The 18,901-nt window shown below is 43.3% G+C and overlaps 1 protein-coding gene across 1 annotated transcript; it reads right to left on the bottom strand.

The window, feature by feature from the left end:
- Positions 1-1,143: 1,143 nt before the first annotated feature.
- On the bottom strand, positions 1,144-17,272 carry Dscc1 (DNA replication and sister chromatid cohesion 1). Its single transcript, XM_075963617.1, has 9 exons — positions 16,858-17,272; positions 15,165-15,333; positions 13,619-13,753; positions 11,106-11,196; positions 7,735-7,873; positions 6,999-7,051; positions 6,484-6,638; positions 4,805-4,953; positions 1,144-1,587 (listed from the first exon to the last, which is right to left on the bottom strand). Exons 1-9 carry the CDS (start codon positions 17,055-17,057, stop codon positions 1,479-1,481), a joined length of 1,200 nt encoding a protein of 399 aa, XP_075819732.1. The 5' UTR covers positions 17,058-17,272; the 3' UTR covers positions 1,144-1,478.
- Positions 17,273-18,901: the final 1,629 nt, after the last annotated feature.

Genomic DNA, 18,901 nt, shown 5'->3' with positions numbered 1-18,901 from the left:
CAGTTCTCTGGTGAATAAACCTGTGGGGGTGGGGGACTGGACTGCTCCTCTGGTGTCCTTCACAGAAGACGCAGGATTAAGCACTTTGTCCACAGTGCACAGTGAAGTAAACAGGCCAGTGTCACACCAATGTCAACAACTAATCCAAAGGCTGACGGCTGTTCTTGTTAGTCAACCTGACCACATGTGAAGTTGACTACAATCCAAGCAAATTGGTACACCCTTGAGAGATTTTCCTTAGTTAAATGTCTAAAGTCAGAAGACCCAACTTTAATCTGGATCTTTTGAGGTGGGAGGATCCACCTTTAGTGTGGGCCACACCTGGTGGCAGCCAGTATAAGGGCACGGAAGAAGGAAGCTTTTGTTCTTTGTCTGCCTGCTTTTGCTGGCAAGTTCTTTCCTTCACTGGCATTAGAACCTACTTCTTTCAGATTCTGAAGGATATTGAAGACCAGTTGTGACATCCAACCTCACATACTGAACAACTACTGGATTCTTAGACTTTTCATTGGTAGACAGCCATTGTTGGACTAACTGAACTGTGAGCCTGTGAGCCAGTTGAATCCTGACTAATCTATAAATATACCACTTAATTTAGAAATACCTTTTAGCAGACTAAAATGTTGTATGAGACTATTACTGATAGTTATTTAGAAAATTTTTAAAGTATATTAATAACTATAACACCAAATCTTAATTAAAGATATGGAATTCATATGTGAAAAGCAGAACTTTCTACATATAGAATCGTACAGACTTCAAGATATAAAGTACAGATATTTTTTTTCCCCCGAGACAGGGTTTCTCTATGTAACCCTAGCTGTCTTGGACTTCTTCTGTAGACCAGGCTGACCTGAAATTCATAGATTCACCTGCCTCTGCCTCCTGAGTGCTGAGATTAAATGCATGTGCCACCACCATGAAGTTTTTATTTTTCATCCTTGTATTTAGTGAGTATTATAAAAATGTAACCTGAAGTATATGGAAATATATTATTGCACCAGAGAAATAAGAAAGGATAGTAAATTACAAAATGGCGAAGGGGAAAAAAGGTATTCAAAGAGTTGGTTTTAAAAACCAAGAATAGGGCAAGTAATAGGAGAGGTAAAGGTGCTTGCTGAGCGAGCCTGGAAACCAGCATTTGATCCCTGAACTGGAAAGGTGGGAGGAGAGACAAAAGACTACAAGAAAGTCCTCTGATCTCTACAGGCATGTTGTGGTATATGTGCCCATGCACACATCATATGCATATATAATAATCATAAGTAAAATTTAATCTTTAAAAAAGTCAGGGATAAAAATAGGCAAGAGAATCTTCTTTTATTATATCCAGCAACTTTATGAAGCAATTTAGTCCTTCCAAAAGGTGCCCCATTCTTTTTTTGTTTCTTGAGACAGGGTTTCTCTGTAGCTTTGGAGCCTGTCCTGGAGCTCACTCTGTAGACCAGGCTGGCCCCAAACGGGTGTGTGCCATTCTTTTAAGAAATGAGCCTTCTTGAATTATAAACTTTCACACCATTTTGCATTGAAGAACGAGAATATTTAGTAAGTAATGCACCAACAGTTTGCTTCTCTCCGCACAAATCTCTGTGGGAATAAAAATAAATAAATAAATTCCATGAATATTTTAGGGAACATAAAATGATAACAGTACTGCTTAGTTTATCTCTATCTCCTAAGGCAATTTTCTTTTTTTTTTTTGTTGTTGTTGTTGTTGTTTTTTGAGACAGAGTTTCTCTGTGTATCCCTAGCTGTCTTGGAACTCTCTTTGTAGGGCCAGCAAGATGGTTCAGCAGATAAAGGTGCTTGCTGAACAAACTTGGCAATCTGTGTTTGATCCCTGAACTTGCAAGGTGGGAGGAGAAAAAAAGGCTACAAGAATGCCCTCTGATCTGTACATGCATGTTGTGGCGTATGTGCTCTTTCACACATCATGTACATATACAATAATCCTAAGTAAAATTTAATCTTAGGCTAGCCTTGAATTCAGAGATGCACCTACTTCTGCCTCCCAAGTGCTGGGACTAAAGGTGGGTGCTACCACACCTGGCTTAAAACCATTATTCTAATAGCCCTGTGAGAAGAACAGTGAAAACTCTGTTGTGGGATAGTTGTACACTATGAAGACGTATTTGCTGTGATTGGTGAATTAAAAAGCTGAATGACAGGCAGGAGGTATAGGCGAGACTTCCGAGCAGAGAAAGAGGAAGGAGATGAAGCTAGGCCCAGAGTTGGAAGCCATGTAAGAAGTTGGACATACAGAATGAAAGAAAGGTAAAAAGCCACAAGGCAAAACATAGATTAATATTAATGAGTTCTTTTAAGTTATAAGAGCTAGTGGGACAAGCCTAAGCTAAAGCCAAGCTTTCATAATTAATAAGTCTCCATGTCATTATTTGTGAGCTGGTGGACGACAACAAAGCTTGCTGCACCATTGCTATGTCTTAATTGAACTAGCTAGATTACATATATCATTTCTTTTAACCCTTACAATAGACTTTATGAGTTATTCAACTCTGTTAGATATTAGGAAACAAACCGAGGAGAAAGTTAATAAAGGTCAAATTTTGCCATCATGTGTGTATGACTTCAAATTCCCATGCTATTTCCATTATATCATGTAACCTTTAAATTAGAAATAGAAGCAATGGGATGTGGAGGCATCTAGAGTCAAAGAACCTGTATCGTAGGCTTGCCAAGTATGGGCTTGTCTAGACTGCCTGCCCTTCTTGGACTTCAGTTGATGTACCTCAAGAAGAACACTGCCTGAAGCCTAATGAGGAGAGAGGATATAACATGACGGGAGAGGGAGCTGGATCACAGAGGGCCATAAAGTACACTGTTGTAGGAGCTGTGGGCTGCATTCCTGCTACCCAGCTCGGCCGCCCCAGCTCCTGGTCGCCTGGCTAGCTTATGCCCCAAAATGACAACACACAAACTGTATTCATTTAAACACTGCCTGGCCCATTATATCTAGCCTCTTCTCGGCTAACTCTCGCACCTGGACTAGCCCATTTCTAATAATGTGTGTAGCACCCCTAGGTGCACTTACCGGGAATATTCTAGCCTACATCCATCATGGGTCGGAGTTTCATCGATTGCATCTGCCCGGGAGAGGGGAGCATGGCCTCTCTGAGCTCACTTCCTCTTCCTCCCAGCATTCTGTTCTGTTTACTCCACCCACCTATGTTCTAACCAATAAAATGGGCCAAGGCAGTTTCTTTATTAGCCAATGACCTTCCTCCATCAGTACACAAAAGGGCTTGCAATTTAATTGTAAATACAAATTTACAATTAAACTATTAGCAAAGGCTAATAGTATTTTAAACAGTAGAAAAAGCCTAATATGATCTGAGGTTTAAATGATGGAGGAAATGAGTTGATAATGGAATCTTGGCAGCAAGAATATGGAAGACTCATTATATTGATACTTTTCAATGTTTAACAATCAGTAGGTCATGGTAAACATCAACACTGAAAATAGAATAAGGAAGTCACTGTATTTATTCAGGCCTGGATGAAGGTATCCACAGAACATGAGCAAAAAAAGAAAATGTAGCTGAGCCTATTGGCACGTGTTTGTAATCTTGTAATCTTAGCCTCTGGAGGGTAGAACAATCACAGACTGAGGTCCTAACTGAAATATGAGTGAGTTCCAGGCCTATCCAAGCAACCTAGTAAGAACCTATCTCAAAAAAGGAGGAGGATGAGGAGAGGAAGAAGGAGAAGAAGGAAGGAAGGAAGGAAGGAAGGAAGGAAGGAAGGAAGGAAGGAAGGAAGGAAGGAAGGAAGGAAGGAAGGAAGAAAGAAAGAAAGAAAGAAAATTTGAAAAGGATGAGGGTCAATGAGGTTCAGCAGATGAAGGAATTTACTAGCTGATGGCCTGAGTTCAATCCCTGGGACTGAACATCATAGAGAAAAACCAACTCTTAAAAGTTGTCTGATTTCCACATATGAGCCACGACACACACTCCTCCCTCTCCCTCATACAAATAAATGACTAAATAGGGCTGAAGATACAGCTCAGTGGTAGCGCACTTGGCTAGTTCAATCAGGCAGTTTCTTATGAAGGAAAGAAAAGGACATGGGGTTAACAGGTTGCTTTGTAGTCTGGTGACACTATAGGACATGTGTGATGGGGATGACCTAGTGAGGGAGGAAAGATAACTCAAGAAGCCAGGTCTTGGAAAGGACCAGAAGAGATGGTTCAGGTGCAGAGGGAGGACTGGCCTCAATAGGAGGAACAGTGGAACTAGAGAGATTTCTCAGTGGTTAGGAGCACTTGCTCCACAATCATTAGGGCTGGAATTTAGATCCCAGCACTAATGGTACCAAATCTGGCTGTTATATGTGGGGGTGGAACACCTGCCCTCACCCAACACATACACACACAAGAATGTGCATGTGCACACTCGCACATACACAAAGATTAAATAGATAAATATAACTATAAAAGAAGAACAATGCCACGAGCAATGACATAAGCAGCAGGGAAGACAGGAGTTGGCAATCAAAATTCTACCTTTGGGACACGGGTATATTTACTCCCCTCCCCCCACCCCCGGAGAACTGTGGTCTTGTAGGGAGGAGAACAGAGAAATCCAGAAGGAATGCTAAGGAAGAAAGAAAGCACATATTCCACCTTCAGGATGAGTAATCAGATGATGAGAGGATGCCGTCTGAGGGAGTTTCAAGGGACAGTATCCTCAGGGACTACACAGCAATGTCGTGCTCAGGTCATAACTCTGAAGCCCCATGCCACATTTTAAAGAACACCGTAACCCATAGCGAATGAATTACTTACTGGATATAGGGAGCGATGTCTTCTTCCGTCCACTTTTCTCTGAGAGAGAATAGACTATTGAAGCGCTCCTGTGTTCCCTCAGGCAAATCATCCACTTTGAGCAAGAATATGATTTCCGGTCTTGAGTTTCTATCCACCAGTGCTAAACCCTACAAGAGACAAGAAGGAAAAAGGCAGTTAAAGTAAAGACCTCATATTTAAATATGACTCATTTCTTTTGCCATTGGATTTAGCCCAAGGAATTTAAAATACCAGGGACATGAAACTTCATAGAAAGTCTATCCAGAGCCTTATAAGCTGCCATTTCATAATAGCGGTCCTTTAAGCTGTGATTTCTTTGCCCTCTGCAACCTGGCTGCCACAGCCATCACTTTACCACGAGAGCTTTAGTGACAACTGTCGCCAGTGATCAGTCATTGCCAAATGCCCCTTCCTCGGCTTCTTCACTTCACCTCACCAGCCCATCCCCTTGTTAACGCCCAGCACACTTTCCCTCTCTTCTCTCTCCCGCTCTGACATCGCTGCCTTCTTCGATGCCGATGTCAATGCCCAGACCTCCACCCCATCCCATTACCTCTTTCTCGGCCTGTCCCAGGGACCTCATCCTACCCCACAGCCTGCAGCGCCCTTGCTCATGACTGTAACGTTTGCATCCTCTACTCAGATTCCTCTTCTGAGCTCGAGAGCCACACGTCCAGAGGACACCTGCTCCACTCCCACTGCCTTGGGAAAACAGGAAGTCTAGAGAACCTAAATTCTGGTATCCAAGTCCCATACCTGAGTGGTCAGGAGTCGCTATAAGATTTCTCTATCCGTCACTCAGTGTCTATTTTTGTTTGTTTCTTACTTTTTTTTTTTTTTGGATTTTCGAGACGGTTTCTCCATAGCTTTTTGGTTCCTGTCCTGGAACTAGCTCTTGTAGACCAGGCTGGCCTCGAACTCACAGAGATCCGCCTGCCTCTGCCTCCCGAGTGTTGGGATTAAAGGCGTGCGCCACCACCGCCCGGCTGTTTCTTACATTTTTAAAGTGTGCATGTGTGTGCAGTACAAAACAGAGGAAAGGTGTGTCCTCAAAAGCCACATGTGGAAATCAGAGGACACATTAAGAGTCATTTCTCTTGCCATCACGTGGATCCTAAAGATTAAACTCGGCCTACCGGGTTTGGTGGCAAGCACTCTCACCTACTGAGGGCCATTTCTTGCTTCCCACTGTTACCTATTTGGCCAGCATTTTTTAGGGGAGGGAGTTATTTGTTTGCTTGTTTCCCCTCCCCCTGTTTTTGAAGCAGGGTCTTCTCTAGCCCAGAATAACATAACCTCAGTGTGTAGCTAGGGTGATCTTGAACTCCTGATTCTCTAGCCTCTACCCTAAATGCTGGGGATTAAAGGCATATACCACCATACTTGATTCTTTATGGGGTGCTGGGGATTGAACTCAGGGCTTTGTGGGTACTAGGCAAGTGTTCTACCAACTGTGTCACACCTGCAGCCCTAACAGCTGTCTATGAGCACTAGGGGAGTTAAAGGACTTTGCGATGGGGCAGACGAAGACTGTACTCTGTACCCTAATGGGTGTCCAGGAAAATAAAGTATCTCCCAGTTGAGCTCCAGGACACGAGTGACATCACCTAGTCAGATGCCACTTGGGGAATCCCAGGCACAGCCCCCATCAGCCTAACCTTGAGCTGATCAAGCCGGGTTGTCATTCCCTCGGGGACACTCTGCTGCCACACTTCCTGAAACTCAGCGAGGTTAAACTTCACGGCATTCTGTAAGAGCATCTCCGCTGTCACTCGGCATATTTTGTCAGCATTCAATTCAAAATAAACTTCATCTAAGGAAACGGTATCAGATAGGTTCACAACCTTGTTTACAAAATGGCATTTGTTAATTTACTTTCTTTGTGTGTGTGTGTGTGCATGTGCCACCACATGAACATGGGGATCAGGTGACAACTTTCAGGGAGTCTGTTCTCACCCTGTGCTGGGGATAAAAGCCTGGCTCGGCCATCTCATTGACACCGTACTCTCTTATTATTCAATACAATATTAGCACCTCCTTCACCTCAGCAGAGTGGCTTGAAGGGACCCTGTACCTCTGTCCACCTCCCACAGCCCCACGGTTCTTATTAACACCAACACCCCTATTTATCACACAAGTTAAAGTCTCGATTAGAATACTTTCCAGTCTTTACCTTCATCCACATATTTCTTTCCGTAGCATTTAAGACAGTGTTCAATCATTTCCCTGGAAGTTTAAAACATACAAGAAAACTTCTCAGCATTTTAAAACACTTTAGACCCAGTTGCTAACAATAAACTCAGATATCAATTAAGGATTTGAGATAATAAATTAGTTGGATGATAAATAATACTTAAGAACTAATTTGAATATTCTGGGAAATGCCACATGCCAGGCCTGTGCTCCACAGTTTGCATGAATTATGTAGTCTACTTTCATTGTGATACAGTAGCTCTAATATAATCATTGATATTTTTTTTTGACCAAAATAAAAAGTAAAAAAGATGAAGCAGATTTATTCACCCCAGTGACCCAAAGTCTCAAATCCTTTCTGGTTGTCTGTTTTAATTTTCTCCCTGCTCTGGGCTACAGAGCAGCTCAGAGGTTAAGAGCACTTGCTGTTGTTACATGGGACCCAGGTTCACTTTTAAGCACCCAACTGGTGGCTCAGAACCACCCAGTTAACTCCTGTTCCAGGGAACTGGTGCCCTCATCTGACCTCTGTAGGCAGCAGCCTTGTACCTGATGCACATACAGAAATGCAGGCAAAAACTCATATGCATAAAATAAAATTAAAATATTTTTTCCATGTCAGAATGTAAATGCTATGTCCCAGTTCCCATCTCGTCTGGAAAAGAATTTTCATTGTCTTAAAGAAACCTGCAAGTGGCAAGAAGAGAAATACTCACTCTGGCTCCAAAGGCCCAAGTTCCTGCAGGCACACAGCCAAGGGGACTTTACTAAAAGACCAGGATTCGGAATCCACAAGCTGAGTTACATGATTCAGAAGTCTGATCTCATAATCAAATTCAAGAATTCTCCAATAACCTACAAATTCCAAATGGCAAACTTACCAAAGAACATTTTAAGTGATTAGATAATCAATAAATAAAGCAGGAACACCCTCTTACCCATAAAGCATTGTGGTGGCTACTGTTAATTGTCAACTAGACACACAGTCGAGGGTGGACTGGGAAGAGACCGTCAGAGGGGATAGCCTGGGGTAATCTGTGCTGTGTGATGCTGCTGATCATGTCTGAAAATGTGTTCTCACAGCACAAAGAAGCCCAGCTCACTGGATGACAGATTCTGGGAGGGAGTGGACGAGAAAAATAACCACTGGGGGATCAAGATGCCTTTCCCTATTTCTACAGATACTGCCTACATACATACACAATGGAATCTCCTTCAGCAGTAAAGAATTAAATGAAGACATCTGAAGGAAAATGGATGGACATGGAGAACATTATGCTAAGAGAAATTAACTAGACTGAGAAAGGCAAATACCATGCTTTCTCAAATACATAGAATTTAGATTTAAATTTGTGTGTGTGTGTGTGTGTGTGTGTGTGTGTGTATGTGTGTGTGTGTGTGAGAAAGAGAGAGAGAGAGAGAGAGAGAGAGAGAGAGAGAGAGAGAGAGAGAGGGACTTATATGTATGGTATGAAGGAAGAAAGAGGATTATAAGGAAGACTTTTAATGGGAGAGGGGAAGGAAGAAAAATTAAGCGAATATCCATGTCATTAAGCCAAAAGGGGACCTATTTGCTGGGAAGAATGTCATTACCAGAGAAGGCAGACAGGTGATGGAGGGGCCGTGGGAGGGTGGCTAAGAACAAAGCAGAAAGATACATACATGAAAATGTCACAGTGGGCCAGGTGGTGGTGGGGGGGTGGTACACACCTTTAATCCCAGCACTCAGGAAGCAGGAAGCAGAGACAGGCGAATCTCTAAATTCAAGGCCAGCTTGGTCTACAGAGTTCTAGGCATCCAGGGTTACAGAGAGAAACCCTGCCTTTTTTCTTTTTTGGTTTTTTGAGACAGGATTTCTTTGTGTATCTCTAGTTGTCCAGAACTCACTTTGTAAGACCAGGGTGGCCTTAAACTTACAGAGATCTGCCTGCTTCTGCCTCCCTAAATGCTGCGATTAAAGGCTTGCGCCACCACTGCCCAGATGAGAAACCCTGTCTTGATAAAAAACAACAAATGTCACCATGCAATATGTCTCTTCATATGCTAACCATAAAATTAATTTGAAAGGCACCTACCTGTCCCTATTTCTGTGAAAGGATTTGACATGCCCCTGGATGCGGTAGTATATCCCTATGACCCTAGCTCTCTGGAAGCTGAGGCAGAAGAACCTCAAAAGCTCACTGCAGCTGGCTGCATAGCACGTTCCAGTTCTAGGCCAGCTGGGGCTACAGAGCGACACCCTCCAAGGATTTAATATGCCATTTTAAAACTGGTGGCACAGATACCACTTGCAAGCTCATAGCTATCATTTTGCAAGGAAAATAATTCAGTCCATATTCTGGAAAGTTCAAAGTATCATTAGGCACTAGGAGGTGGTGGCGGCACACGCCTTTAATCTCAGCACTTGGGAGACAGAGACAGGCAGATCTGAGTTCGAGGCCAGCCTGGTCCACAGAGAGAACTCCAGTATGGCCAAGGCCTGACAGAGAAACTCTATCTAAATAAGGGGGGGGGGAGTAGGGGTGTTTTCAGTTTTTTATTTAAAGAATTTTCCATATTTAAGGGACAAGGCACACAAAAGCTAACCTTGTTTGGAAGATTATGAGCAAAATGAATAGAATATCCACAGAACCATACTAATTTCTTTCTTCCTAATAGGTAAACAATCAAGTTGTTTCTCTAGGCAAGCTAAGAGTGGGTTCTTAGCCAGGCATAGTGGCACGTGCCTCTAGCACCAGTACTCGGGAAGCAGACAGGAGGATTTTCATAAGTTCTAAACTAGCCTGATCTATCTAGTGCAGTGGTCCTCAGCCTTCCTACTTTTTTAAACACAGTTCCTCATGTTGTGGTGACCCCCAACTATAAGTATTTTTGTTGCCACTTCATAATCATAATTTTGCTACTGTAATGAATTGTGATATAAAAATCTGATATGTAGGATATATGGTAGCCGATCCCCGTGAAGTGAAAGGGTCATTTGACTCCCAAAGGGGTTGAGAACTGTTGATTTAGTGAATTCCAGGCCAGCCGGGGCTATGTAGTAAGACCCTGCCTCAGACAGATGGATGGATGGACGGACGGACGGATGGACAGACAGACAGACAGACAGACAGGTGGTTCACAGATGCATACAAACATGGACTCAGTGACGACTCTAGATCCAGATGCTGACAAAAATGCTATACTCCAGAGCAGAAGTCAATCAAACCCTTAGAGGAGACAGCACAGAACTTCGCCATCAACCTCGGAGCTCAACATACCTGGATCACATGTGCTTAAATTATAAATAATGTGTGGTCATCATCGAACTGGCAACAGCAGATGAAGAAGCACAGCACACATTCTGAGCTATTTGAAAACTTAATGAAGCTGTTGAACTCATTCTGATCCAGAGATCTAGCACTGATGCCACGACTGTCACTAACACAATCCCAGACCCTTGCTAGACCTTTATATTTTACCTATTTAGAAGTTGATTTAAGCCAGGCGGATCTCTGTGAGTTCAAGGCCAGCCTGGTCTACAAGAGCTAGTTCCAGGATAGGCTCCAACTCTACAGAGAAACCCTGTCTCAAAAAAAAAAATCAAAAAACAAAACAAAAAAAAATTTATGGTGGCGCACTCGAGAAGTAGAGGCAGGTAGATCTCTGAGTTGAGGCCAACATGGTCTATAGAGTGAGTTCTAGGACAGCAGGGACTACAAAGAGAAACCCTGTCTCGAAAAACCAAAATAAATAAATAAAATAAAAATTGATATAAATGAAAATATCTACTTGGTATTTAAGGACATTTAAAGGGAAATATCTGCAGCGAGTAATTAAAATGTCACTGTTCACAGAGTGACAGATTGACCTCATGTAAAGATCATCTTATAGGCTAGACCAAGACAAACATCAGCATCGTGTGTGTATGTGTGTGTGTGTGTGTGTGGTGCCACACATATTCAAGAAATACTCTTCCACTTCTGATATCATTACCTTTGAAGTTAAAAGGAAATTAAATAAGCATGCAACATGGTTAAGGTGCCCCAAAGCTTCTTGCTTGCTTATGATACAATTTCACCATCATGAACGGGAAGAGTTACACTACCTCCAATCTCACAGGCATTTAGGACTTGCAACTGGGCGATTAGTTCTTCCTCACTTGCCTGAATTTGATCAAGCAAATCTTCAGTGGTATACTGAAACAAACAAGCAAAATAGATACATACCTAAATGGTTTGAGAAATATTACCTCCTTAGTTTTCTTATTGAGTTTGAGAGTCAGTAAATACAGCTGGTTGAAACACTATTAATAGGGGGCTGGAGAGATGGCTCAGCAGTTAAGAGCATTGCCTGCTCTTCCAAAGGTCCTGAGTTCAATTCCCAGCAACCACATGGTGGCTCACAACCATCTGTAATGAGGTCTGGTGCCCTCTTCTGGCCTTCAGGCATACACGCAAAAAGAATATTGTATACATAATAAATAAATAAATATTTAAAAAAAGAAACACTATTAATAGTTTCCCTTATTAATACATAAATGAATACAAAACCAAAATATGTCTGAAAACAGGAGCAAATCTTGATGTTATTGCACTTGGCAATGGTTTGTTGAATAGGACACTAAAAACACAAATGACAAAAAAAAAAAAAGACATAGCCAGGTGTGATGGCACATACCTGTAATCCTACCATGTGGCAAACTGAAGGGAAAAAAAATTGAGTTAGCCTAGTGCGATTCTATCTAATAAGAAAAAAACAAAGAACAAGAAAAGGAGGGGGAAGAGGAGGAGGAGGGCGACTAGAGTCATCATCAACCAGACTTTATAAAAAGGATTAAATTTCAGAACACTATTTGCTGGTCATGGTGCTGGACATGCCTGTGATCGGCGTCCTCTGGAGGTGGAGGCAGGGGGTCTCAAGATCTGGTCTAAGAGCTGGGAAGATGTCTCAACAGCTAATGGTTTTAATAGGTAAAATGCTTGCAGTTGCGAGCCTGATACCTGAGTTTCATTCCTGGAACCCACATAAAGGTAAGAGAGAATTGACACCATAAAGCTGTCCTCTGACCTCCACATTCATGTCATAGGACGTACACCCACCTCTCACGTACATATTCAACAGACGCCAATCTCAAAAAGAAAAAAAAACAGGGCTGCTGAAACGGCTCTGTAGGTAAAGGTGGTTCCCACCAAAGTCTGATGACTTAAGTTCAACGCCCAGAGTCCACAAGGTGGGAGAGAGAACCTGATCCTGCAAATTGATCTCTGACCTCCATACTCACCACCACCACCTACACACCACACATACCAAATAAATAAATAAACGCAAAACACCTATCTATACAAAGGACAAATAAATATATGTTTGTACTTTCATGCTGTGTTGTTAATAGTAAAATTCATAAAGACAAGAAGTAGTGAGTTGTTGCCATTTCCGGGGGGGGGGAGTTATTAATTATTTAATTAGTAGGGAGTTTATAAAGATAAAATGTTGTAGAGATGGATGGTGTTGATGATGACACATCACCATGAACACACTAAATGCTACTGAACTTATCAAAATGGTAAATGCTGTGTGATGTGTACTTTTTTTTAAAGATTTTATTACGTATACAATGTTCCTCCTGCATGTACACCTCTACGCCAGAAGAGGGCACCAGATCTCACTACAGATGGTTATTGAGCCATTATGTGGTTGCTGGGGATTGAACTCAGGACCTCTGGAAGAACAGTCAGTGTTCTTAACTTCTGAGCCATCTCTCCAGCCCTGATGTGTACTTTTTTAAAGATTTATTTATTTATTGAATAATATATATAGAATATTCTGCCTGCATGTATCCCTGTGGGACAGAAGAGGGTACCAGATCTCATTACAGATGGTTATGAGCCACCATGTGGTTGCTAAGAATGGAACTCAGGACCTCTGGAAGATCAGCCGGTTATGAGAAAATGGACACCACAATGGAATATCAGTTTACATCCTTAACTAAAGCCCGAAGCACACACGGGTCCCATGTCATCTCCTGTGTCGTCTCCCATCCAAGCACTAACTCAACCCAATCCTGCTTTTCGTCTTGTTTTGATTCAGCAAATTCTAACCCAACCAAGGCTATTGGGAGTCTGGGATGACAAGGGCCCATGACACCAGGCCAGGCTTCTTAATTGGTTTCCTAGGTCACGTGAAATCAAGCACATTTAGATGGCAGAGTCCTTGACAACATGCCACTCTGTGTCTACCCAGATTGCTTTATGTATGAAACTTTTTGTGTTTGCTTGCTTGCTTATTTTTGAGACAATATTTGGAACTACTAGCTCTGTAGACCAGGCTGGCCTCGAACTCACAGAGATCTGCCAGCCTCTATCTCCGAGATTAAAAGTGTGCGCCATTACTGACTGACTAATGTTTGAAACTTTTATAAAAATGCAAATTTAAAAAATAAGACTATCACCAGTAATAGGTGTTCACACACACACACACACACACACACACACACAACCCCAGTATGTGAGGAAATACAGGCAGGGAGGCAGCTGCAAGTTCCAGGCCAGCTAAAACAATTTTTTTAAATAAACATTACATTTTAAAATTTCAAATAAAACCAGGAAATAATATTCTTACTTTTGAGCGGCTTGGATCGTCTTCTTTTTGAGTGCCAGGGCCTTCATAGGTATTTTCCATCAGAAGTCTCTTTAGCTTTTTTAATTTAGGTCTGCATCTTCTTAACTCCCAATAATTATTAGAGAAACCAAAGATCTAGAAATCACAATGCAGCAATAAGTCTTTGTGGCCTTTCTAAAAGATAAAACATTCCCACAAAGCCACCTTTGCTCCGTGGTACCTTTCCAGTCATCTCAACTACTTTGTAAAGTCCATTAAGAAAAGCACTCCTGGGACTAGGACCTATCCTGGATGCATGAACTGACTCTTTGGAGCCCATTCCCCATGGTGGGATACTTTGCTCAGTCTTGATGCAGGGAAAATGGGCTTGATCCTGCCTCAACTTGGTATGCCTGACTTTGTTGACTCCCCAAGGACGCCTTAACCCTTCTGAGAAGTGAATGAGGGGGGTAGGATGGGGGGTAGGTAGAAGGGAAGGAGAAGGGGAAGGAGGGGAACTGGGGTTGGTATGTAAAATGAAAACAATTTAAAAAAGAAAAAAAAGAAGAAGAAAGCACTACCACCGAGCGGTGGTGGAGCATACCTTTGATCCCAGCACTCAGTAGGCAGAGGCAAGTAGATCTCTTGAGTTCAAGGCCATCCTGGTCTACACAAAGGAACCCTGTCTCAGAAAAAATAAACAAACAAAATAACAAAAAAAGAGAAAACTCCGCCAATAAAATGATCATCCATACTTGAGTATCCCATCTCAGGAATACTCTAGAAACACTCTGGAAGGAGTGAATTGGTGGCAATTCTACCAACCAGATAAAAACAACTGAAAATAGAAAATAAAAAAACTGCCAAGCACGATGGTACATAGAATACATGCAGGCCAAACACCCATACATATAAAATAAAAATAAATAAAACATTCAAAACAAAACACAGGGTCTGGCATGGTAGCACATGCTTTAATCACAGCACTCAGGAGTCAGAGGGAGGTGGATCTATAAGTTCCAGACCAGTCAGGGGGTACACAATGAGACCCTTCTCTCTCTCTCTCTCTCTCTATATATATATATATATATATATATATATATATATATATATATATATATATATATATATATATATATATCTCGCATACATGGCAGCTGACAACTGTCTGGAACTCCAATTCCAGGGCTATCTGATGCCCTCTTCTGGCCTCAAAGGATACTGCATGCACATGGTTTAGACATAACATGCAGGCAAGACATCCACAAGTAAAACTTTTACAAAATAAATACATAAAATGAATTTTTAAAAAAACAGAACAAGTTGTCTAACAGCATATAGACCACATTAAGAGAAATATTGGATGTGTCTGAGGCAAAAAGGAAACTAAAGAGAATTCACAAATTCAAAAAGAACTAAAATAATATAGAAAAATTTCAAACTTTAATAAAGAATTTTTTAGACTCCCTATGATAGAATGTATCTTACACCAAAAAAAGTTTTTAACCAAAGGCAAACTTAGAACACAGACTGCCTTCTCAAACATGCGCATAGGACAAAGCAGTACCTCACTGTGAACGATGTTACTCTGGGCTTCCTCCCCCTTCAGCTGCTCTGGAGTTTTGCAGCCTGGGATGACGAGCAGCATATTGGACGTGTCCGCTATCTTCAGGTCATAGGTTTTGTCCTGACTGCACAGCACAGCTTGTTCATCTTTGTCCCCTCGAATCACAAAACTACAGGAACGTGGGGGGGGGGGCAGAAAGACATGACCCTCCTGAGACATTAGCGGATAGCTCGTTTCAAATACTGCCCAAATCCTCTCACTTCCAGATTTCAAATTAAGCCCTGGGGCTGTACCTGTGGTACTTCGAAAAACAAATCCACCCCCTCACCCTATGCCCAGGTTCAGGCATTTGAACACTTGGTCCCCAGCTGGTACACTATTTGAGGAGATTTAGGAGGTACAGTGAAGCCATAGAAACAAGACATTCTACCTCCCTCAAAGGGAGGAGAGAGCTAACTCCTGACACACACAGAGAAAGAGAGAGCTGGGGGCTGTAGCTCACTCCATTGGCAGAAGGCTTGCCTAATGTGCACTGCACAAAGCCCTGAGCTCACCAGCACTGCGTAAGGCCAGTGGTAGTGCACACCTATAATCCCAGCGCTGCAGAGTCGGGAAGGCAAGAAGATTAGAAGTTAAAGGACACCCTTGGCTACAGAATGAGTTTACAGTCTCTACCTGGCGCAGGAGGTTAAAAGACATGTTTAGCTTTGCCAACTAAATTAAATAATTACTATAAATGAACTGAACAAAGAAACGATCCTTCACACCTTAAGTCCTTAGTCTCCAATTCAGCCGGATGGAAACAGCTAAATGGAGTTTTTGGACAATTCTCTTAAGGATACTTTGTGAAACTCAAAGAGAACCTAAATGGTCCTACTAACATGAATCTAGCAGAGGAAACAATGCTTAGTAAATACAAGGAGGAATTGACTTGGAGGAGTCAGGTCTGCACAAAATAAACGGAGCCAAAACAAGTTGAAGAGAATGACAGGGCGGCTCATTTGGTAAAGGGGCTTGCCTCTGGAAGAGCCGCAAATATCCTTAACCATGCCCCATCTCCAGCCAGCCCTTAATTTTCATCTGCCTCCCCACCGCCCCCGGCTCCGCACCAGACTGGGGATCCATCTTATGGCCTAAAACCTATAACATAAGCACTTTAACACTAAGCCCAAACCAGTCCCAGCCAGGGCTTCTAGGTTTTAAAATCCAGGTCTTGGCAGCAAACTTATAGTTGACCTGGAATTAAAAACAGCTCCAGATCTTCTGTCAGTGACCCCCAACCATACCTGCATTTGGCTTTAAACTTTTGCCTTATCTGTCCCACCTACAGTCCAAGTAAAAGAAGCCCAAGTAAAGGCTCTATATAGATTCTGATGCTATGGTTTGCGACAAAACAACTGTGTTCTGTAGAGTCCTTAGCATCACTGGTGAAGCCTTCAAAACTCGCTGGAGCTCTCTTCCTGACATTCTCCGCTGGCATCTGAATAAATTCAGCTGAGTCCTGCTAAGACGTCAGCCTAACAGAGGCAGGGATTCCTCCTGGCAGATGACAGCAAGCTGGGGATCCGCCCACCAGCCTGTATTGGTCCAATCAAAGCAACCCTCTGGACCAGTTCCTCCTTCGGAGTTCCCGCACGACAAAACGCGGCAGGTGGGCTAGGGTCGCGTGCCCGTGGTCCCTATCCCGGCTCACCTGTGGCCGGCCTCCAGCTGCTGGCACAGTGCGGGATCCAGCTCCAGCAGGCAGAAGTCGCCGGCGGCCGCGCCGCTGGTGCCGGGGCCGAAGCTCAGGCAGTGCACGGTGGGCAGCAGCTCGGCGGTGTTCAGCTTGGCGACCTGCAGCGTCGCGTCCACCTCCTCGCGGGTCCTCCGCGAAGCGGGCGGCTGAGGCATGTCGCGGCACCGAGAGGGGCGTGTCGCCGACCGTGGAGATCCTCCGAGCGTCCCGGACTTCAAAAGCGCGCCAAATCCTCCGGAGCGGGCTTCCGGGGAGGAGCGGAGCGTGTCCGGGCAAAGTCGGAAAGCGTCCCGGCGCGAGCCACAGGGCTGCCGGTCACCTCGTGCAAGTCCCGGATTGCTGAATGGAAGCACGCGTTTCCCCCTGAGGACTCCTGGAAGGAGTTAGCCGTTCTGCTTCCGGGCGGGGCCAAGCACAGAGCTTGCACCCACCCCTTCCGCCGCCCTGTGCCCGCCCCCTTCTTTCCCGCCAAAGCTTCCTTTTCTCTCCTGCTGTCCTGGTGACGAGCTACTTGCGTGCAAAATTTCTTTAACAGGTTACCACGACCCAGTAAGGCAGGATCCTGGTGATCCCTTCATGAAAACGGAAGCAGGATGCCTGGATCCAGCCTGCTCTATGGTGGCTCCAAAATCGCCCTCGCCTGATTTGTGTAGACAGTCCAGGACCAAGAACTAGAACCTGGAAGAATCAGATGAGGCATCTCACTTGTTTGGGATTGGAGACCATCGTTGATGGAACTTAACACTTCTCGTTCGTTAAATACTTCGTTTGTGCTAAGTGTCTCATTAGACTTCTCTCCGCGGAAACCAGCAGGCTCCAGGGAGAGTACAGCTAAAATTCAGCATTTGCAGGGTGCGATGTTTTCTTGACCAAAGTTCGCAATGACCTCAAACTGTTTTAAAATGAAAAGCCATGAACTTGTAACCGCTTGATTGTGATGGATGCCAGCAACTCCCACAGATATTGCTGCCCATGAAAGTTGAAATACCCTAAGAGGAATAATTCTTTTGAGGAGGGGTGTCCTCCTACTTGTTCCTATAAGTTAAACTTCAGTTGAAGTGAAAGAATGTATTGGTTGAGGATGGGGAAGAACTGAATTCAAAGAAAATGAGCAAGATTGTTCGTTGTTTATCTTTCCCCAGCCTTTTGATGAAACAATAGGAAAACAACAGAACAGAGCATCCCAGCGTCCACCTGAAATTTTAGTTGGAAGAATAGCCAATCTATCACCTCATTAAATCTCTTTTAGCTGGGCGGTGGTGCCATACGCAGGCAGATCTCTGTTAGTTCGAGGCCTGCCTGCTCTACAGTGTGGGTTCCAGGACAAGCTCCAAAGCTACACAGAGAAACCCTGTCTTGAAAAACAAAACAAACAAAAAAAATCTGAACCACCAGTTATGACAGTGCATATCTTTAGTACCAGCACTCAGGAAGCAGAAACAGGTGGATTTCTATGAGTCTGAGACCAGCCTGGTCTACACAGTGAGCTTCAAGCCAGCCAAAGCTACATAGAGAGACCCCATTTCAAAAAGCAAAAATCTGAACCCATAAAGAAAATGGTGGAGCAATGTATGGAACATGAAAGTGTTGAGAATTCACTACTGGGTATCAGTGAGATGGCTCAAGGTTGTAAGTGTTTGCCTCCCAACACTAATGAATGACCTAACTTAATGCCCAGAGTGGAAGGAGAGACCCAACTCTCAAATGTTACACGACTCTCTGATGTGGACACATTCACGATGGCACACACCCACACATTCACATACACATAAACACACACAATGGTAATAAATAAAATAATAAGAAATATCATTTGGAAGATAACTAACTATTGAAAACGAACTATTAAAATGGAAACATTTCAAGGTGCTCGCTGCCAAATCTACTGACCTGAGTTTGAGTCCCAGAAGCCATAGGAGAATGAGAGAAGCAACTTGTGCAAGATGTCCTATGACCTTGTGCCATAGTAAGTGTGTGCCTACACACACGATAATAACAT

The sequence above is a fragment of the Microtus pennsylvanicus genome, chromosome 2 (genome assembly GCF_037038515.1).
Source record: "Microtus pennsylvanicus isolate mMicPen1 chromosome 2, mMicPen1.hap1, whole genome shotgun sequence".
In the NCBI taxonomy this organism is placed as follows: Eukaryota; Metazoa; Chordata; class Mammalia; order Rodentia; family Cricetidae; genus Microtus; species Microtus pennsylvanicus.
The sequence above is the reverse complement of the archived record's forward strand: the minus strand, read 5'-3'. Positions and strand labels throughout refer to the sequence as shown.